Raw genomic sequence first — 22,914 nt, 5'->3', positions numbered from 1 at the left:
GGTGAAGATAGTTGGATGCCATGATAGCATTACATGCTCAGCCTTTTGAAATGGGCTCCCAGCAGATAACTCATTTTTAAGATAATTGATCATGGGCGAGAATTTGACCTGGCAAACTTTTATGCTTTGGCAGAAAAACATTCCCTTTGGAATGAGGCCAAGCGCTCCCAGAAGTCGATTGAGCAGCCGTGTAAAGACACATAGCCAACTCAGAAGAAGGTTGGTGATAAACCATCCAATGACAAAAACAAGCCAAGAAGCAGACGTAGGGAACGATCCTTAGCAAAGGAAGGCTCAGCATCTAAGAAGTACTTCAAGTTCTCAGTTCTGATTAACCCGATCCTTTACGACCTCAAGGATAAGTCGTGGTTCAAGATACCGCCACCCATGAGGGGAGACACCTCCAAGGTGGACTAGACAAAGTATTGTGCATTTCATAGAGGTTTGGGTAGTGTTCTAAAAATTGGCCTAGGCGGCCGCCTAGGTGCTGGGCAGTGGCTAACCGCCGGGATTAATGCAAAATCGGGAGAAAAATCGAGACAGGGATTAGGCGGGCACCGAGGCGGCCTGAGCGGCCTTTGGGTTGCCTAGGCGGGCGACTGTGTGGCCTAGGCAGTCTGCGAATTTCAATTTTTTCTGTGTTCGAACTTGAGAAATGATGAATGCTTTTGGTCTGTGTTCTTGTGAAGAGGAAGAAGAGAGAAAATTAGTTTCTCTCTTCTTTCCACACTCACGTGATCACTTTTTAACCTTTTTTTTTTTGGTTTTTGTCCATTCAAGTTTGGACAGCTAGCATCTTACTTTTCTTAAAGTAAAATGGTTGCCAGTTTATCCATCATCAAGTGTTATTAATAAATTTTTTCTCATTTAAAAAAGCATAGCTTGTTAACCTATCAATTCATAGCATCTAAGTGCTATTGATTTTTTGAACTTGTTAGATACACATTTTATTATTCTTTTACTATCTTATTTAGGGATTTCATACAAGTATAATTTTTTGTAAGTGTCAGTATATACTTATTTACAAGATATACAAAAAATTTACCTCAATCCGCCTAGACCCCGCCTAGCCACCTAGGCGTTAGGCGCCAGTCCTCCGCCCGACTAACGCCTAGTGTTTTTTAGAACCTTAGGTTTCGGGCACACAACCAACAATTGCACCACATGGATGAAGTACCTTAAGAAGCTCATGAAGGAAAGCAAGTGCGACCAGTATGTCAATAAGCCAGCTACCTGGGCCAGGCGAGAAGCAAATGTCGATTCTAAACCCCCAGCCAAAATGATCCGAATCAACGACATATTTGCCGAGTTTGAGCATCTGGGGGCCACCAACAGTTCCAAGAAAAAGAAGATTCATCAGGTGAGATTGGTCTTTCAGGTTCAAGCTATAGATGTTGTACCTGGACCAATCGTCGGCTTCAGCGAGCAGGATGCAGAAAGGGTAGACTTTCCCCACGACGATGCCTTGGTGATTTCTGTTCAACTAGCACACGCCACTGTTGACAGAATTATGGTTGACAACTATTAGTCATCTAGAAGATGGGCCTGGAAAGCACGATCAAATGCAAAGCAGAGGTCTTGACCGAATTTAACGGATTTACTTTAACTGTCATTGGCACCATCACGCTCGACGTAACCAGCCTACCGATTATCTCATTGCAGACCTTCATGATCGTCAGCGACCCATCTTTCCACAATAGGATATTTGGCTAACCTTGGCTAATAAAAATTAAAGTTGTGACCTCGAGTAGGCAGGACGTTTCGCAAAAGAGTCTGAGCAGATTACAACTTTCCCAACACTGTCAACGAACTTGGCGTATGCATCAACATCCTCAAGCAGGTCAGCCTTGTAGCAGCACACAAACCTCGAGAAACTCTTCATCCTCAAACTTGTTGGATCTTTCACAACTGCCTGTACGAGCAGATTTCTTTTCTCAGTAGACTAATTAGTCACAATAGGAGGAGGAATAGGCCCATGCACCACCTTAGCAGCAGAATCCACCTTCTTGTTCTTCATAGCGGTGAACCTTTCAGAAGCTAAACCAGACTTAGCTCCTGACCCGCACTTCGACACAAACCCAGACATTGGGAACACCATCGAATTTTTCTGCTGGGTAATCCTATCAGCAATGGTTATGGCCATCTTCAAAGCAGTAAGTTTCATAGGCTTAGACTTAATGGACTTTTTCATCCCCTTTGGAGAAGTCAAATCGATCACAAGCTTCTCAGCAACAGACAAACCCCCACGAGCAACATAAGAAGTCTTTGGCTTCTTCTCGACCAAAGGCTCATAAGCAGGTGAAGAAGACCTCTTCCTTCCACCTTCATTGGCAGTAGGCCCTACAACAGCAATCAGACAAGCAAGTGTCTCATCCTCTATCCGCTTTATCTTTTCCTTCGACGGCAGCTCGTATTTCTCTCGGCGAAGAAGATTGAGCAACCAGCGCCACTCACGGTACTTAATAGGAATGCCCAAAGCGATGTGTACTTTCTTCATATACGCTGAAGTTCTTGGAGTTGAGCCAAATTCTGAATCTACATAAAGTAAAAATGACGATCATTAAACTGAAGTCATGGAGCAACTCAACAAAAATTCAATCAGGCCAGGAACGAAGTAGTTCACTTGCCACTAATAAAGATTGTTAGAACATGCAACTCAAGATAAAAGTCAAACTCCCACTCTCCACTAACCTCCAAAGTGTCTCTCGTCCACTCATGATCACCTTTGTAGGAAATATCAAGCAGTTTATGGCGAGACCTCAGCTGCCCCACGCCTTCCTTATGGCTAATTTCGAAGAAGTACCAAAACTCATTTATGGTCAAGCCAAGATCAAATAACTTGCTCAAGTTCGAGAACCCCACCATCGTACAAACTGCATTCGAGGAGCATTGGGTAGGCGTGCATTTCATGAAGCAGATCACCTCTTGGAAAAGACGTGGCATGGGAAAAGTAAATCCTAACATGAAATAATACAAATGGAATTTGATAGCCTTTTTCCTAGCAGTGGAACTTTTGCCGCACGGTTCATGCCCGCTATCATCCTTCACTCACTTGATGCCAACCCCTGACGGAATCGCATGCTTGTATGTCTCAAGAAAGTCCCGAAACAACTTATCAGAATTGATCTTGACATGTGCAGCCTTGAAGTAGCCCACCTTACCAGAAGAACCACCTTGACGATGCAAATGTGAAGGATACTCATTTGTTTTGCGATTGGAGGAATACATCTCAACGTATCCGCAAAAACTACGAAGAAAAATATATATATATATATATATATATATATATATATATATATATATATATATAAAGGACCATGAGCCTAGCGCTAGGCCTTACAGCCCAACCCTCTCACTCGCAACGCGACCCAATGCGGGGGGAGGCTCGCACTTCATCTCCCCCTCTTATTTGCGCGCCCATCGTTCTAAGCAAACAGGCCCAGGCCACCAAGACCCGAGAGCTGACCCACATCGGTCTCTCCTACTCTCTCACCTCTCCCTGCACGGGCTTATGCCCAACAACCTTAAAGGCCCGGCCCAAGCCAGCCTCCCCGCACCTAGCCACTTCAGCCCGAGTCGAGTTGATCACCTGGCCCATGCCAGCTAGTTCCTACGCCGCACCACCATATGCAACAGCTCCGTGGCACTGTTACCACTTGTTTCACATATCCTCGACCTCTGCAGAGCCAATTTTTCAAGATCCAAGACTCCTAAAAATTCAAGAAGAAGAAAAGTCAAATTTTTCTTACCTTGGTGCAACACGGAGAAGAAGAACAACAACGAGAGACGACTCTTTGCAAGGGCAAGAAAAGAAGAGAGCTAGGGGAGAGGGAAAAAAATTCCTCTGGCTTCTCTCTTCCTTGTTAGAATGATGATTGTTCTCCAAATTTATTTAATCCACTACTTAAGGTAGAATTAAATAAGTATTAGGGGCAATCGGTTTCCTTTTCCTAGAAGAAGTCTATCTTTAAATCAAGAAAGAAGATCAAGTTCAAATTGGGAAACAATCCTACAAACCTATGTAGCTTGGAATTTCTACACCTACTACCCTTTTTCTACATGCAACCCAGCAGGTGTGGGGGCATTTGTGGAACCTAAAATAATCCCAAAAATCCTAGAAGCAACACGTGGACTTTTACTTAAGAAATACAAGATTGCCCTCAATAAATGAGCAGGCTCGTCAAGTACTCCCACGCGAAGCTCACACCCTTGGAGGTCTCAGCAGCTGAATATGACTGCCCACAACTCACCTACCTTTAGCAAGGAAAAGTCAAAGCATTAAAGATAAGGATTAATTACCCAAATCCTATCTTTAATACATTCCCAATTGAAGATTGACTCCAATCAAGTAAGTAATCCCAATTTAAATCAATTAAGGATAATTAATCCATTATCTCAAGATATTATTTCCTATTTAATACCTTGAGAATATTTCTCCATAAAACATTTGGCCAATAGGATGCCGTCATGTGTAGGGTAAAACCCTAACACTATGGCCGGCCCTCTCCCCTATATATACCCTATATTCTACCAAATACCAAAAGTTTTTGCTACCCTAAAAAAGCCCTAAATACTTTACTCTCTTAGATAACTGACTTAGGGATCGGAGATCCATTGGCCTAACCCCCTCTATCTCGTGGGCGTGTGAGGCTTAGGTCTTTGATCAAAGGTGTTGATTGTTTTGCAAGCGCATTTTTGTCAAGACTGAAGACGACAAAAATTTTCATCGACAAATAAAAAATATAAAAATAAATAAAAAATAAGTAAATAAGGTTTAGGTGACTAAATATTGATAATCATCGCGCAAAGTTTTTAAAAAATAATAAAAAACTTATGAAAATAACTATATTTTAAAATTTGTAATATAAAATTAAATAAAAAATTAAAATAAATTGGTTTAGGCGACGAAATATTTGGATTATGTCGCGCAAAGATTTTTAAAAAATAATTTATTTTATTTTATTTATTTTTGAAAGACTTTGCATGACGAAGTTTAAAGTTTCGTCATGCAAAGTGACTTTGTGTGATAATGTGTGTTTCGTCGCGCAAAGTTTCACAGTGCAAGACTTTGCGCGACGAACTTTAAAATTTCGTCACACAAAGTTTCATAGCGCAAGACTTTGCACAACAATGTGTGTTTCGTCGCGCAAGGATTTTTTTTTTACTAGCGGTCTTAACGTTCGAACTTTTTATCACATCTCAATAGCTCTTAATTCTTCTCTGGGAACTACTATATTCGAAGCTATCTCTCTTAAACTTACTTTAACTTGAGAGTTTATAACGCACATTATGCATTCGATGTGGTAGTGGTGCACACTATGGTTAGAGGTGGATCTACGGTGGGTCAAAGTGGGTCAGTTGACCCCATGAACGCTGGATAATTGATTGGGAGAGCCTCGGTTGACTCCATGGTCGTTTAGGCAATAGGCATTTCATGCACACTATGTGTTCAAAAAAGACCCCTTGGTCTGGGATAGAGATATGTAGAGGACAGTTGGGCAACCTAGTTTTTCTCTATGAATGAAACCTGGAAGAAGAAGATGCAAAGTCGACGGTGTGAAGAACAAGATGATTTTGCCCTATTTTTATCTTGAATAAAGTGTTGTTTGATCTCCTGAACTATAACGTCAGTTGAAATTCAGCCCCTCAACTATTTTTTTGAAAATTAAGGACTTAAAGTTTACAAATTGAAAAATTCACCACTCACCGTCATATTTGAAGAGAGATTCCAATTTTTTGTTAACTTTTCTTCAATCTAAACCCTAATAATAAAATAAAAAGTGATAACAACCACTCCTAAATCCACCTCCCCACCATCAGCCACAAGTCGCTGTTCAATTACCTGGGTGGTTTATTTATTTATTTTCTTCTTAATTTCTAAAATTCTTTTGGTACTCTCAAAAGTATTTTTCTTATTTGCATGAGAAAACTAATACATCCTTCAATTTGATATGAACGATCAAATCTGAAAATTTTGAATAAAGGGGTTTATTGGCCAATTTTTAAAAGTTTAGTGGGTTAATTTACTAAATAAATAGAAAGAAGTCAAGTTCAATTGATGTTATAATTCAGAGATCAAACAACAATTTACCTTTTTATCTTTTACTTAATCATTGTGTTTAAGGAGTTCCTTTTAAAACCCCACCTCTCCTGTCCCAGTCCCACCAATATAACAACCTAAGCATCTATCTCCATAAAATAAAAAGTAAAGCAAAATAATAAAACCAAAGCAACTCACATGTATTACAGTTAATTTCAGTTTACTATCTTGAAGTTTCGTGATTTTCAACATTTGGTACATGAAGTTTTTTTTATTCCAAAGTCATACTTCAAGTCTTAATTTTAGGATAGTTTCATACATCCGTTAAGTTTTCCGTTAGAATTTTTGTTAACTGATGATGTGGCGCCCACGTGGACAATAAATGAGCACCACGTGTCAATATGGCCCCACTTCAATATTTAAAAAAAAGAAAAAAAATACAAAAACACAAAAAAAAAAAGAAAAAAAAAACTCAACCCGTCTTCTACCTCTCCCAACCCCCTGCACCCCGCACCCAACCCCCTCCCTTCCGTCTTCTACGCCATCGTTTTGGTCGTTGGTGACCCCCGCAACAAGAAGCAAAACACCAAAACCCCCGTCGTGAAGCCCCATACCTTCCTTCACCACCCTTTCTCTGGGCAACCTGCAATATGAAGTGCAGGAACCCCTACCTTCCTTCCTTCACTCCTACAACATGCATCTACGCCTCCCCAGCTTCGATCTTTGATTCCTTAACAACACCGATTCTTCTCGTCCCTTTGCCAATGGAAATTAGGGTTTTTTTTTTTTTTTTCCTGGAGCAGCGGAGAGAGAGAAATGGGTAGAAATTAGGGTTTTACGAATTATAATTTGAGTGTGTTAGAGGAGATGGCAAATTGCAGGTTGCAGAGAGGGATGTTAGAGAAAAAGGGGAATGGGGAAGAAATTGTGGTAGGAGGAGAAATACCCACATGGGTTAGGCTTGTAGGGATTTCAGAGAGATTATAGAGGGAAGAAGGAAGAAGGTAGGGGAAGGTTGGAGGAGACTGGTGGTGAAGGAAGGCTGGGGGAGAAGGTGCAGGTTGCAGAGGGAAGGAAGGGAGGGGGTTGGGGGAGAAGACGAGGGGTTTTCCAATTTTTTTTTTTTTTTTTTTTGTATTTTTGTATTTTTTTTAATATTGCAGTGGTTCATATTGACACGTGGTACTTAGTTATTGTCTACGTGGGCGCCACGTCATCAGTTAATAGAAGTTCTAACAGAAAACTTAACAGATATATGAAACTGTCCCAAAATTAAGACTTGAGGTATGACTCTGGGATGAAAAAAACTTCATGTACCAAATGTTGAAAACCATAAAACTTCAAAGTAGTAAACTGAGATTAATCCTATATTATATTACAAATCTTTTTTACCTTATAGTGAAACATAAAACTATTTAATGGTAAATAGCTACTTCTATTTCGTATAATTATTATTATTATTTTTTTATCTTTTTATATTACTAATCGACAAACGCGTAGCACTCGGGAGATGATGTTCAAACAAATGTATCATTAAACATTTTACGTGTTGTTTTTGTTCAAATGCACACTGTACACGCTATTTTCTCACTCACTCTTTAAAGAATTTTTCTTTAATCCGCCACTGACTATGGATATCTTTTTGTTCTTACCATTTTTTTTGTGAGTTACTGAAAGCATTGGAAAATTCAATATGCATATATAATGTATATACTCCTAGAAAGATTCTAAAAGTTCCAATTTATCCTCATTCCTTTGCAGTTGTTATTTTCTTATAATTTAGGCTTTTTAACTAAAATGATTCTTGATATTTGTATAACTTATCACTTTGATCCCTCATAATTGAAATCAACAGAAGTGGTCTTGAGTTTGTCCACCATCAATCATTTTGGTCATTCCTTGAAAAATTATGTTAAATAATGACTAAATGACAAAAATACCCTTAATTTAATAAACAATGGGCAAAAATGATTTGACAAAAATTGAGAGTATTTTGGTCATTTTATCCTTATTTAATGGAGATTTTTTAAGAAATGATCAAAATGATTGATGGTGAACAAACTCATGGACCACTTCTATTGATTTCAAATCTCATGGACCAAAGTGAGAAGTTATGCAAATTTCAGGAACCATTTTGACTAAAAAACCTATAATTTAAAACAATGGAACTGTCATTAACCTCAGCATGAAAACATAGTTTGATATTATATATATACTACAAAAAAGAAGTAACTCCGGATAATAATATGTTGCAAAGAGAACCACAACAGCTGTTGGCAGCTGATCCCTTTAAAGTACGATCGAGTTTATGGTTGAATATCAAAGGGCCATTTTGGCCTGGCTGGTCCGGTATGCTGCAACCAAAAGCTATACGCATGTTTATTTATTTATTTTTCTTTTGGAAAATACCAAAAGCTACATGTTGGTACGGTGTTCCATTATATAAACTACATTATTATGGTAAAGGTTTTGTTTTTATTCTCTTACATAGTACTTAACAAACCCTAAACAAAAAGAAAAATTATATTATGCTGATACATCAAATAACATCAAACGAATGCAATGGATAGATGCTCTGGTACTCAACAAACATGTAGGAACCATTGAGCCCTTTTAAAGCGACCGTGATTTGGGTGATGCGTCGTGGTGGTGGTGTGTGTGTGTGTGGAGAAGAGACCGAGTCATACATGCAGGGAAATTTATATTACGAGGCACAGTGCAAAAACTAATTAATATGGCCTTTTTAACTAGGGCTGTAAATTGATTTGAAATGACTTGAGTTTGTATTGGATTTGGCGCTTGTTTTGGCTTGTGAAAGAAACATACGTTCCCCTCGATAAGAATATACCAAGCTTGAATGACATTAGTGTGTTTGGTTCGTATAACTCGTGAACATCTTGTCTTTATTAGACAACTTGAACTAAATTATATGTAAGAAATTGCAATGAAAAGATCATATTTGAGATTTTGATTTTGATAAATTGCGTTTACCTTTTTTCAAAGTTTAGATTAGTTATCTTCAATTTGACTTTAGTTTTTTTTATTTTATTTATTTTATTTATTTTTTTTATAACAGAGATTTGATATTATATCCTCATCTTCTTTTATTTCTAAACAAACTACAAGCATGACCTTGCCGCCCACTAGGTTCGATCATCATATTAATAAGAAAAGACGTTTACGTGACTCTCTTAGAGTTTTATTGCTACAAAAATAAGTCCATTTTTTAGACCTTCTTCTTAAGGGACTCATATGAAACAATCCCCATTATTTTCTCAATACCTACTGATCATTGGTTCAGTATGTGAAAACCATTAAACTACTGTAAACAGTAGTCACTATTGTATAGGTTAGCCAAATACCCAACTCTCTTGTATAAAGAAAAAGTAATGTGTGTTGATTTTTTTGTTTGTGTTTTATATCATATATTGTGTAATTAAAATGTGTCGCCAAGTTACTCATTTTTACTGTAAGACAAAATTGTCTAAATTTAATAAATAACTTGAGACACGTTGTTAGCCCATTGTGAGGCTAAGCCCACACCCTCTCCCTTAATATAAATAATACCGTTTGTTCAAAAAAAAAAAACTTAAGACACGTTGAGCTCGATTCGTATAAGAAGCAAACCAAACTTAACTTGAGCTCGTAAAAATTAAACAAGTCAACTATACTTCATCCTCAGTTTAAAATATAATCAATTTCATAACTAAAACTCATCACCAAAATTATAAAACATCAATTATAACTATTAAGTGTAAACTATCCTTAAGAGATCTGTTTTTTACTAATTTCATTAACTTTCAGTGAAAGCGATTGTGTGAAAATGATTTAAAATCTTAGGAGGGGTTAATATAATTTCTCAAATCTCAGAGAGTTTCATGAAAAACATGAAAATTTTCATGTGATGTAAGTGAAATTAATCTACAAATCATGACAATCAATTATCGAACTCATCATTCATATATAAGTCGAATACAAAACTTTATATTTATAGTGTAGAATATTATCTTAGACTGTAGTGCTAATAACTTATTATATTTAATATTGATCCTTAAATTGTAAATAACAAAAAACACAATTACTTAAAAGTTATCTCTTGCTACTTAGCACTACGGTCTAGTGATATTCCTCTTCATTTATAAGTAAGAGGTCTTAAGTTTGATTCTCGTCAAAAGCGAATTTGAACCACATTATTGTTAGCCTATTGTGAGACTTAGCTTACTCTTATACACCCTTAGTATATATATAATGTCATTTGTTAAAAAAAAAAAAAAAAAAAAAAAAGCCTATCTCTTGCATTTTTCTTGGACTAGTAATGCCTATTGTGAGGCTTAACTTACTCTTATACCCCCTTAGTGTATATAATATCATTTGTTAAAAAAAAAAGAAAAAAAAAGGGGGTTATCTCTTGCATTTTTCTTGGACTATGTTAGATGGAAATATTTTTTTTCTTACCGTCCTCAAATAATAGTGAGTTTAACACCTTATTTATTATTGTTGAATGAGTTTAAATTGTTTAATGATAATAAATATGGTGATGAATATTACCATAACTTTAGAGCCGTGAGCAAAAATGCACACATGTTTGTTGGGGCCAGTGGGCCAACGGGGTGTCCCAATAGGAACTATCCGAGTCAAATAAGGCTGAAAACTAAGCACCAACATGTTTTCTAATAATTTTCTTTAACAAGTGGGTCTCCAACTTTAACTATATGTTTTGTGTCGCACCAAGATTTGATTGATTGATTCCAATTTCCACACCAAAATGGTTGGTGTTTTCAGTATGCCTTTGGGCCGGTGGGCCTTAGTATTAATTGCAGAATTTTAAAAGATGATAGACACTAATTGTGTAACACGTTCGGACTTTGAATTTAGGCACTTAAGGAGGCTTAGGCAAACTAAGAGGATTTGAGTATATTTATTACATATCGTATAAGTTCATTAAATTTACTATATAACGTATAATATATAAACATTGAATAATATGTTTTTTTTAAATATATAATATAATGTGAGAGTTTTTAAGTACATAATATGGTGTGGTCTTTTTTTCTTTTCTTTTTTTTAAAAAAAAAAAAAAAGAAAAAGAAAATAAAACATGGACTAGGATCCTCTCCAGATTCCTTTCCTCAGGATCTTTGGGATTCTTCAATCATGAGCGTTCATAATGGATGAACGTTCAGGGATTGTTTTGAATTTTTTTCTTTTCTTTACAAAATGAAGTAGTCGCCTCAGTCTCTCTTATTCACTTTCTTCTTTACCCTCCCTCTCTTTGAATCCTCACCTTCTTCTCTTCACTATTTCTCACTCTCCCAATAATTAATTTCAATTTTTTGTCAAATTTCTAGTAGATCAACGTTGTTTACGTGATCACTTTCTCTCTCCCGTCCAATTTTTCTTCTCAACGTTTCACATTCCTCTCGCCTCCCAAATTTTAGATTTTCAACACAACCATCATTGTAAATTTCCCATCTAAACTCTTTCTCTCTCTCTCTCTCTCTCTCTCACTCACAATCTCTCTCCCACCTTCTCTCTCTCTCTCACTCACACTCTCCCTCCCACCTTCCTTCTCTCTCTCTCTCTCTCTCAGCAAATCTTGCATCATCTACGAGAGATGTAATTGCGACCAAAGACGAGAGAGCCAATATTAAAAAAAAAAAAAAAAAAAAAAAATCATTGCCTAGATCGCCGCCTAAACCTCCTAGAGTGTGCCTAAGTGGCATCTCACTCCTACTTGATTTTGCTGAACGATTTGGCTTAATCTCAACGGCGCTCCATCGGCTAGCCCCTAGGCCGATTCGTTGAACAATGATTAATTGTCGTAAATTGGCAAAGGGCATTACTCGTCTCATATCTTGTACTACATGTTGATTCCTCTAACAATTGTTTTTTTGTTGCCCTAGGCGGTCACCTAAGCACTAGGCAGCAATGCTCTACTGCAATTTTGGTCAAGACATTTAAAAAGCTGGGAGGAAGTAGGTGGGAGGCCTAGGCGCTTTAGGCCGTCATATGTAGCTCTAGTCGGTAGTCCAGGCGGCTTCTGCAATTTTTGATTCACCATATGTAGGCATCTGCATCATTGACCGTTCACCATTTGCAACTCACCTCTGCAATTTTTGATAGCCTGGTTTTGTAGAAGGTGGGTTTTGGGTTCTTTAGAGAATGAAAGAGGAGATAAGGATGGTGATCAAGAAAAAAAAACTAGCCACAAGAGGAAAAAAATATCAAAGAAAACCCACGACCACTGACCCCAATTTTGACCTTAGGTCAGCAACAATCCTTCTTGATCCCTTCCTTCTATTTCTTTTTTTTTTTTTTTTTTTTTTTTTTTTTTTTTTTTTTTTTTTTTTTTCATGGTGGTCACTCTCTTGCTTTGTTGAGAAGAGTATTTGTGGTTGTGATTGTGGTCACTCTCTTTCTCCAGGAGGAGAGCTTTTGTGCCTATTTTTTTGTGTGGTTTCGTTAAGCCTATGAGGACATTGCCATGGTGTCTCATAGCATGGCTTCTTTGCCAAATGACCGTCGTCTTTTACAAGTTCATCAAAAATTGATGCAAGGTTGTGCCCTCGTAAGTGTTGTTCCATTTGGTTAAATGTAGTTATGTGGGGATTTTTGTATTGTCTTTCTATTGCATTCATAATCATGGAATTGTATTGTTGATGGATGATGTTCTTGGTTTCATTTGATTAATAAAATACTTATGACCTTAAAAACAAGATATATAGGATAATGGGTTAACAAAGCATTCTAATTATAATGGGCATATACAGGGTATGCCCAAATTGAATCGAGAAACTCCAATCCTCTAATTAATGGGCTAACCTATTTATCACACTCGTTTGGTTTTGCCAAAAAGGATTAAGTTTGTGTTCTGATGACCTCAGGCATTCCTATATGTACCCCAGTAGATGACGCATTGCTGGCTAATTCAATTTCATTTTGGCCAGCCCTTTCTTGATGATCCTCAACAATTTCTTGGTTATCATGAAAATTCTCAGTTTCTCTAGGATGACTCTGGTTCATTTCGGCGAAAGTTAATTGGGGACGATGTGAAGAGAAATCAGGTGAATTCATGATTCTAGACGAATTTTCGTCGTGACCAGATTGTGAACAGTGTGATTTATTTTTCCTCTTTCTCTTCACGTCAGCGTGCCACTGCTTTATAACATTCGTTGTTTGCTCTTCAAGCACTGCTGCACTCTTGAAATTTGATCCCATCTGCACGCATATATAACCCGAGTTTAGGTGTACAATATCGAGGGTTATATTCTTATCAAATGATATGTTGCACTATCAAACTATTAGTTTTTAACAGTTGATCGATTCGATTGTATTCGACTGTGATTCACATTGATAGTTTGACGCATAGCAATACATAATATCTGACAAGAGAAAACAACTATATGCTCATATGCAAGTCAAGGCATGCATTACCTGGGTCACTAGAGCATAGAGGGGAAGAGTAATGTAACTGCACATCACTTGAACCGTCACCCTACAGAAATTCGTCAACCATTTACTTTTAGTGGAACATTAATGCTAAGTAGCATCTGATTTGTACAATAACAGACGTGCAAAATTGAGTGTACATATGTATATGATGAGAGAAAATAGAGGAAGATTCAAAGATGAGCGTTGGTACTTACGCTAAAACCACTCGTACGATTATAATATGTATGTGTTCATGGTAGCAGGAGTGTATCCCAAATTGCATCTGAAAATAATTAAGAAAGGAGAGGTAAGTTGGTTTTTATCTTAATTTTCATTAGAACAAAGTAACTTTTATCTCGAGTACTATATCGATCGACTAAACTGGAGTAGTGTACTTTTATCAAACAGTCTGACGTGTTATATTGTCATGTTGTCGATCTAATAAATAACATATATATATGTATATATATATATTCAGGTAATGGTTAATCTAATTAATGGTTTATTAGTTTAGATAGAGAAGATGATAAAAATAACAAAATGTTTGTCAAGATAACACATTTCTAACTAAATAACGAACAAGTGGAAATTAATAACACGTACCGTGACCCATATAAAGAAAGCAAGTTCAAAGGCATTCTGCAAAGACGAAATCATGTCAGTTAATTTGATCATAGTAATAACTGAGATGATTAATTATGCATTAGTACTCATATGGAGTTAAGAAAGAAGATGAGTATTTACCATAAACAAAGTGAGATGTAACAGAGTCAAGACGAACTGTGGTTGACTGAACCAAAAGTGACTGTCTTTTGGTTGCACCAGAGGAGTTCCTTTAATCACATGATGCTGGTCATGAAGTTGATGAGCCATGTTTGCTACTACTACTTCAAGTTTGGTTCCAAGAACTAGAACTATCTACGAACACATAATTCTTAATTAGCCCTTAATTACTACAAGAATTAGTAAAGTAAAACCTTGATTAGAAAGAGCTAGTTTAAAATTTAGTACATACAATTAGTGGCACAAATGATACCAAGAGATACACCTGCCAACCTGTTTAAGTTCATATGGTTAATTAGTAACAACCAGAAACTAAAGAAATTATTTAGGTTGAATAAGCAAATTAAGGACTTAATTGGTTGCTTCTTAATTACCATGGACATCAAGGAGGATGAAGATGACGACAATAAACCACAGGAAAGGGCTGCCAAGTAATGGATTTCACAAACACATATTTAGCCAACATGAACAAACTAAATTAATTGTAGATATAATTAGCAACCTTAATGAACTCAGGTTTTCTAATTAAAATTTTATAAAAATAACAAGCGGCAACCTGATTCCGACCACAGCTCTAAAATCATTGTCCAGTGATCGTTGTATATACTTTTGGAAATCGAATGCATTGTAGTTTGTGGACAAATGAGTCTGCAAAATTTGTGCAAAACATACTTGAGATATAAACTACTGAGATATGAGAAATGAGAACCAATTAATTAACATTGAACAGAATGATATATTTTTTGTATCTTATTTGTTTGTCTATTTATATATACTCACTGAAATGAAACCGTGGCGCAAAGTGACGTAGTCAACTTTGTCCACTGAATGAAAGAACTGCCGGAAGAAGCACCTCTGCATAATACATAATTAACAATTTAATAATTAATTATGATAAAAAAAACTCATCATGATTCAGGACAACCACATATATGTTAACATAAAATCTTATGATTATAATAATAACAATAATTAAAGTGAAAAGAAAATCAACTCACAATCCACAGTTGAGCAGTGGTTCCTCTTCCTGTACAAGAACTCATATGTCGAAGAGCAAATGTAGTCTGCCTTGTAAACCTAAACCGATTAGGATCTATACCCAAAAGAAGTTGAGTATTGAAAAAAGAAGAAGATTGAATTACCTGCTGTACTTTATTGAAATTGAATTATGGAACAAATTAAACAAATTAAGATTACACCTAAAACGATTAAGAATTTTATGTCATTGTTTATCATACCATTTGCCACTTGGTATTCCACTGTCTGAGTTTCTTTTTCCCATGCTTCCCAACGCCTCATCTGTAAATTTGTTTGAACGCAATGTTAAACAAGTTACCCGAGTAACCAATTAGTTATAAATCAATAAATTATTACAAGGGAAATAAAAAAAGCCACTAGAATATTAGAAATGCAAAGGAGAATGTTTTAAAAATGAGACTCTTCATGAACTCTCTGTCATTTCATGTTTTTGGCACAACATTTTATAACGTTGGTATGAAAATTAACGTTAAACAGTGATGTGACATATAGTCTATGAAAAGTCTCATTTTAAGAGTCTCCTTAACATTTCTTCTAGCATGTATGTTTTATTTTTTTTCCACTAAAGATTTAGAAGACAACAAATTGAAGTGGCTGCCACAATATTTTTATAATTAATTAACATGTAGTAAGATAATACATATGTAACACAAATGGGATTAGAATAATTTGAAAAATTATATACTTTTCCTTTGACTATATGACATGACACATGATCCGAATCTTATTGCATTTTTTCTGCCTTTCAATGCTCAAAGCTCCCCCCGGCTGCCTCGTGGGGGGCATAAAATTGACTTCACACGCCCAAACGTGAAAATTTTCCATGTGAAACAAGGACATTGTTACCTAATTCTTTTCAGTTTCAGGTTGGGATGCATTCTCAAAATCTAAAAAAAACAGTCAATTTGTAGAAATTTAATTGGGATTCTACTATTTTTAACAACCAGATTCTCAAACCCAAACTGTCGGTGAGGACATTGTTATGGGGTGTGATTTGGAGAACATCGGGTGGGATTATGGTTGAGAGTTGGGCGACGGAAGAGCTATAAACACCCAAACTGTTGTTCACATACAATTATTGAACGATCGACTGTTTTGCATGATACATGCTTTGGACTCTAAAGATTGCTGATCTCGCACGATGCCAATGTGTGGAAAAAAAGAGTGAAAAATTAGAAATCCATACCTTGGCCCTTCCTAAAGCCATGGTGAGAACACTATACACAATCTGCATAACTGCCAAAACGAAGATGAAATTGTTGAGCTGATTGAGCCCCCCTTGAGATATAAATGAGGTCTTTCCCTGCAAACCCAAATTTCCTTTTAATTAAATAATAAAACTAAATTAAAAGAGAAAAACAACTACCCTCTTCATCGCAAAAATATATCAATAAAAGCGAAATACTTAATAACATACCTGGGATTCACAGTGATCCTCACTGGTATCGGCTACTGCAAGCATTCTTTCTATTGTTATTTGCTCAAAACCAAGTGCTTTGGTGGTTTTTGTTGGTGCATTTTTTCTGCAGGGAAGCATGGTGAATGCAACTTTTGTGGGTATGCATATTTTGGATATGGATCTTTGTGATACTGTCAAAATTAGTGACATAAATCCCAGGAGTATAAGCACTGCACCAAAAAAATAAAAAATTTGATTCAGCAAATTGTGTCAAATTACCAACTAGAACATACATTCTGCATAAACTGCCCACGTGGGAAGAATACTCTCAGAATTAGGATAGGTTCTGAGTTCTTTTTCTAATGAATCAGCAAACAGAAATAACTTACCTGATTTGAGCTTCTCTACGGCCTCGAACAAGGCGGTTTTTCTGTGTTTTTTGAGCCACTGCATCAAAATACATGATCAAATTAAAGAAATTTTGAAATTAGTGAAACCAGTTTCAAAAACCATTTGACTCTTTTCAACAAGTTTGATGGTAATATCTTACAAAAGGTAACATGTACATACCTTGCTAATGAGATGAATCAAGTGCTCTATAAATAGAGAGAGAAAAATGAACACAAAACAAACTGCTGCCAAAGCCCAGGTGGAGGTTTCTTGAAGTGAACGGCTGGATGCTGATCCTGCAGAAGCCATAATTTCTGTGTTTTCTTGGGGAAAACTGGATCAGCATCAAAGGAGGAGCCAGTGAAGAGATGCAAGAACCACACAGAAAGGTTGTTCATTTAAATACCTGAAATAAATAGAGAAGATGGGGATGAAATGTTCAATTCTTCTACGCTGCTGTGACTTTCAAGTCCAAGCAAAGCTGCGCCTTGTGAAAGTCGTATCCATTAAACTTGATTTGACACGGTTTATTATATTATATAATAAAGGTTTGTTTAATGGGGATTTTGAGTCCCATCTTTTTTTCTTGGTTGGAGATTTAGGTCCCATATTTTCGCGGTGCAAATACGTCCATATGTGGAAGTCGTTGGGGCAGGTGGTTCCATTTATTTGGGAACTCCTTTTCTGCACCATGACATGAATGTTACTGTTATGGATAATCAAAATCAAATTACGATGTTATGTGTTCACTTTTGTTGACCGCGGCACTCAACTGACTGATGCTTCGGCCAAAATAAGAGACGGACAAGTTTCCCAAAAAACCAAAATAAAAGTTAATTACAGTTTCTCCCATTCTCAAGTTTGAAGTCTATTATTGTAACCACATACAACATCTTTAAAAAATTTCATTTTCATACCTCATCTATTATTTTATTTCAATATAATACGTCTGTTACATTTTTCATTTATTGATCCGTTAAAAGCTGATGTGGCCGTAGTGGATCTCTTTACACGTCAGCCTACTCCTTCTAAAGCTTGCACACCTAGATATCCATCTACCACATCATGCCAACTCAAAAAAAAAAAAAAAAAATTTGAAAAGGGGATCCGGGCAATCACCCTCTTCCTCTTCTCCCTCTACGTCACTTCCCGCCACCACTCCCGGGTCAATGGTCAGCCCAAACCCGCTGCCGTCATCCAGCTGGTTCCCCAAGTTCCGATTTCTCCCTGAGTTCTCCAAACCACATCCACCACTTCGACGGTTTTCAAGTGAAGCGGGTCACTAAGGAAATTCAATTGAAACCCAGCTCTCCACTGCTGTTGGTGAGCGCAAGGCCGAATTAGGGCGTTCGAGGCTCGCTTCACCCACTCGCCTTTGACCCCACTGATTCAAACCAGTGAGTTCATCATAGTGGATCTACGCATATTCAACCTATTCAACCGGAAAAATCCGGTGTTTTGACTCCCTCCCTGGTTTTTATGGAGGCTGCAGCGAAACGATCCCGAATGCGACGTCAGTGAGCACATAAAGGTCTTTTTCGACATCAAAATTGATCTGGTTATCATGGAAACGGCGATGGATCGGTTCAAATGATGGTTAGGAAAGATAGAGCGGGGGTCGATGAAGAATCGAACTGACGAAGACGGAGAGGAGGAGGCCGAACGTGTCACGCCCCGATCCTGACATACGTCCAGGATCGACACGTGACGTCACCCAAATACTCGTTTAACTCACATACCCCGTCTCAGGAATATGGCAATCATAATTTGAGAATCAAATTGCAAAGAAATTTCTCGTTTACCTTATGGCTGCATCTAACTCCTCATTGGACTGCCTACGTACCCTTAAATAGGGATAAAGCCATTTGTAGTTCATTAACACAAATCGGACGTTTACTCCACTCAATTCAAATAGAAAAGCATAGTATTCCTTCATCATTCAATATAACTTGACAACATGTAACTCCTGGACTCATCATGTTACATAACCAATCCCCATGAAAACATGATTTCTCTCCCATCCAACATATAAATCGTTATGTCTCATCATGATATCGCAATTCACAACACACATCATAATTAAGGGCCGATGAAACACAAATCCATTCTCTAGCCGCATTAATTAATTAATTTGATCAAAGTAATAACAATCATTCTCATATCTTATAAATTCATATTTTATGAAATCATAATCGAATCATAGAAAATCCCGAAGGAGTCACTCAGACGTCTAACATCTTTTCTACTCAATTCACAAGACTTTCGAAACCATTGACACAAATATATATATATATATATATATATATATATATATTTATATAACTAAGGCTAGAGTGATATAGTTAGGCCAAGCCTACTTCTCCAAACCATGGAATTTTAGGCCACTCCACGAAATTCAACAACCTTGGGTTCCGGACCACTCAACGAAACCAAACCAATATGATCACCCAAAAATGTATCATGTACAACTAATCCTTATCACCTCTAGAATGCGTATGGTCCCCCATCGCAGATATACCAAGAAGGACCATAGTCATAACTCATTGTGCAGGCAGTAATCACCCATCGCGGATATACCTAGCACGATCACCCCTGAATGCATATGGTTCCCCCATCGCGGATATACCAAGCAGGACCATCCATGTACCAACTACTACGTGGTGCAATCTCACCATCACACATTAAACATAATTATACGCATACATGCTATCGATTCCACATATCAACTAGCATCAAGTCAGATGGAGCACAACACAAGGAATTCCCTTAATTACTATTTCTACTAAAAATCTAATAAAGTACCTAACTCCTCTCTTGACTTCCATCTCCATCCCATGCTATATAACAGTGCCAAGTTCAAATGGGTATCCAATTGGCAAGCATATCCAAATAATTATCAAACAATAATTAGCTCCCATAATTGTCATAACATTCATCATAATTATTATTCACATTAATAAAAAGTTAATCAAACACACCTATATCACAACATCATCAATACATAAGCCAAATCATAGTTAATTAGCATAGGTCTATGGCTAAATATATAAAATTCACATTTCAATAGAAATCATAATTATAATACCAATTTATATTCACAAACGATACTAATGTAAGAAATTAAGATAATAACCATATCACCTAGGTCATACAATTACCAAAAATGAGCTCAAGACATCTAATTTAGCCTAAGAGTGACATCAACGGCCCCCCGGCCACGCGCCGCCGCGGGTGGCGGTCGGCCACCCCGACTCGACAGGAAAATCCAACTATTTCCAAAAATTACCAAAATTTACATGAATGAAGATCTCAATAAGTAGAGTAAACTTTATACCTATGGCCAATGCCAATTTGGTTAAAAAACACCCCAAACTGGCCACGAACCGCCGAAAACCCTAAGGTGGGTGTGCTTTGATTCGGCATCCAATCGAACTCCGACACCTCCAACACCGCTTGGGCTTTGTTCCTGGGGTTGAGGGGAGTCTATTGGTGGTGGTAATTGGAGGAAGTCATTTCACATTTGATGGATTTCGTCATGGTTCCTCACAGCACCCATGGTGTAAACCTTAAAGAAATCGAACTAATTCTTGTCGATTTTTGGGTGATCAACGAAGGAGGGGCGTAATGATGTTTGCAAGTGTTGATTGGGTGAAAACTGCTTGAAAATATGGTGGAGGTGGCCGGAAATTCAACCGGGTTGGGTGCTCCTCACCCCTCTCCTTTCTCTCCTTGTTCTCCCACCTGATTGGCCATTCTTCTTCCTCTCTCCTCTCCCCATTCGCCATCATCTCCCCTTTCTTCCTCTCCGGTTCGCCCATCCTCTTTTTCCCTTTCCTCCCTTTCTTTTTTTTCAAACTAATTAGGACCCCCATAAATAATAAATTGCCAAAAAAAATTTAAATTATAAAAACTCCTTAATAAGAAAGCGTAGTTATTGCAATAGTGAAGTCCAAGAACAGGATTTCACAGAACGAACGCTGATCGGTGGTGGTGGTGGTTGTGGATCTGCTGATTGTAGTAGTGGTGGTCCTGGTGGTGTTAGAAGAAGGCGAAGGCTAGAGACGAGAAGTTGGAGATTGTCGAAAAGAGGGGTGGAGGGGGTTGCGGGGAACTGGAAGGGATAGGGTTCTGGGCGCTTTTTATTTTTTAATTAATTATTTTTAAATGCGTAAAAAAATTATTTTTTAGCCACGTGGCACAAATGTGGCAGCCACGTCAGCTCTTAACGGAACAATGGATGGAAAATGTAACGGATGTATTATATTGAAAGAAAATAGTACTTGAGGTATGAAAGTGAAATTTTTTAAAGATGTTGTATGAGATTGAAATAGACCTCAAACTCGAGGTGGTAAAGTGTAATTTATCCAAATAATAATAATAATAATAATAATAATAATAAAAGACAGGCAAATTTTGAGGAAAAAAACGATATTCATTAAGAAAAGAACACGTACACAGCACATAGAGGATATGGTGCGTGCTGAGCCTCGATACAATTTCTTCCTCCTTCTTTCTCAGAAATTGGGATCGCGATCTTTGCACTTTCTCTATCTCCAAAACCCTAGCTTTTCACATCAATGACGAATTCTGCTTCTCCTTCCTCTGATTCTACAGCTCAAGTTCATCAACCTCCTCCGATGACTTCCTCTATCACGATCACTCCTCCGGCACTTCCTCCATCACGATTTAGAACATTGGATAAATGGTGTTGATTAAGCTCACAACTACCAATTATCTAACTTGGAGTGCTTTATTCGCTCCAATTTTTCGTTGCTACAATCTCATCGACATAGTTGATGGATCTACACCTCCACCGCCTCAAATGCTACTTGATGATTCCAGCAATCACACCTCTCTCATCAATCCATATTATGTTTCTTGGTACGAGGGTTACCTGCGTGTCACCTTCGTGTAAACCTGTTAAGGATCCGTTATTAACGGGTTCTTATCGTGTGACCCGATAACGACTCAATTAGTTATTGTGTCGATAGAAAATCTATTATTTCGTGTTATTTACTTGTCGTATTAACAGATCGTATAAAAAATTATTAGATCTACTCGGCGAAATGAAACGTGTGCCATAGATTAAAGCGTATCCTCCAATTTGGCTATCTGTGACTTTTCAAACAAGCTAAAAGCCTATCTAGGCTTAAGGCTTTATCACATCGCCACCAAGGGCCAATCCTGTCCAGGCCACAGCTTGTTACATCATTTACCAAAAACCAAGCTAATCACCATCATATCATCTCGCCAATAATTTATTTTTCTTTTGGTGATCACAAATACCACCACTTACCACGTGCTGGTCTTGTTTGATGACCAGAATGTAGTCATCATCATCCATTCAGACTATTCTCCACATCAACTTTAAGCGTACCGCTTGCTTCCGAAGATATAATTTGCATCTCATTTATTTAGAATAAGAAAATCAAGACAGTTTAATACATTATTAAGAGTGAATTACTATGATTAAGAAGATCACAATATTATCTCTCAATAATATTAAAAAATTATCTTTAACTGCTCTTCTATATAACAGTTTAGAACTCTATTCCTTCAACTATTTCGTTTGCACGGACCGATGACATAATATGGTCTTTGTAGGTTTAGTTAGGTTTCGTTTTGCCATGGGTTGGATTAACTTGCGGCTTTTGTTAAATAATGGAATCGATTTGTTTATAAAAGTAAAAACAATAAAATGATAAGGACACATAAATACACACCCTCTAATTAGTATCTCCAATGAGAGATGGAAACTATTTTGAAATGAACAGTGTACTTTTGTTTTTTTTTTTACCTCCACAGTATGCTGAAATTTGTTGATGCAAAATAC

At 37.1% G+C, this 22,914-nt stretch overlaps 1 protein-coding gene across 1 annotated transcript; it reads right to left on the bottom strand.

Annotated features, from left to right (window-relative positions):
• Positions 1–12,760: 12,760 nt before the first annotated feature.
• On the bottom strand, positions 12,761–17,598 carry LOC137742666 (MLO-like protein 3). The gene is made up of 15 exons (XM_068482590.1): positions 17,262–17,598; positions 17,081–17,138; positions 16,710–16,921; positions 16,479–16,595; positions 15,493–15,553; positions 15,253–15,347; positions 15,035–15,109; positions 14,811–14,902; positions 14,629–14,678; positions 14,487–14,527; positions 14,216–14,389; positions 14,075–14,110; positions 13,687–13,754; positions 13,475–13,535; positions 12,761–13,258 (listed from the first exon to the last, which is right to left on the bottom strand). The coding sequence occupies exons 1-15, from the start codon at positions 17,388–17,390 to the stop codon at positions 12,899–12,901; spliced, it is 1,629 nt and encodes a 542-aa protein (XP_068338691.1). The 5' UTR covers positions 17,391–17,598; the 3' UTR covers positions 12,761–12,898.
• Positions 17,599–22,914: the final 5,316 nt, after the last annotated feature.

Source organism: Pyrus communis, chromosome 8 (assembly GCF_963583255.1).
Source record: "Pyrus communis chromosome 8, drPyrComm1.1, whole genome shotgun sequence".
NCBI classification, from domain to species: Eukaryota; Viridiplantae; Streptophyta; class Magnoliopsida; order Rosales; family Rosaceae; genus Pyrus; species Pyrus communis.
Note: the sequence above shows the minus strand (reverse complement) of the source record. Positions and strands in the feature narration are given on the sequence as shown.

Coding starts and splice junctions, on each gene's coding strand:
- LOC137742666 (XM_068482590.1), bottom strand. CDS start 17,390: ATGGCTTCTGCAGGATCAGCATCCAGCCGTTCACTTCAAGAAACCTCC. Junction 14,679..14,810: donor AGAGCTGTGGTCGGAATCAG/GTTGCCGCTTGT, acceptor ATTACTTGGCAG/CCCTTTCCTGTGGTTTATTG. Junction 13,755..14,074: donor CTTTCTTTATATGGGTCACG/GTACGTGTTATT, acceptor AATTATTTTCAG/ATGCAATTTGGGATACACTC.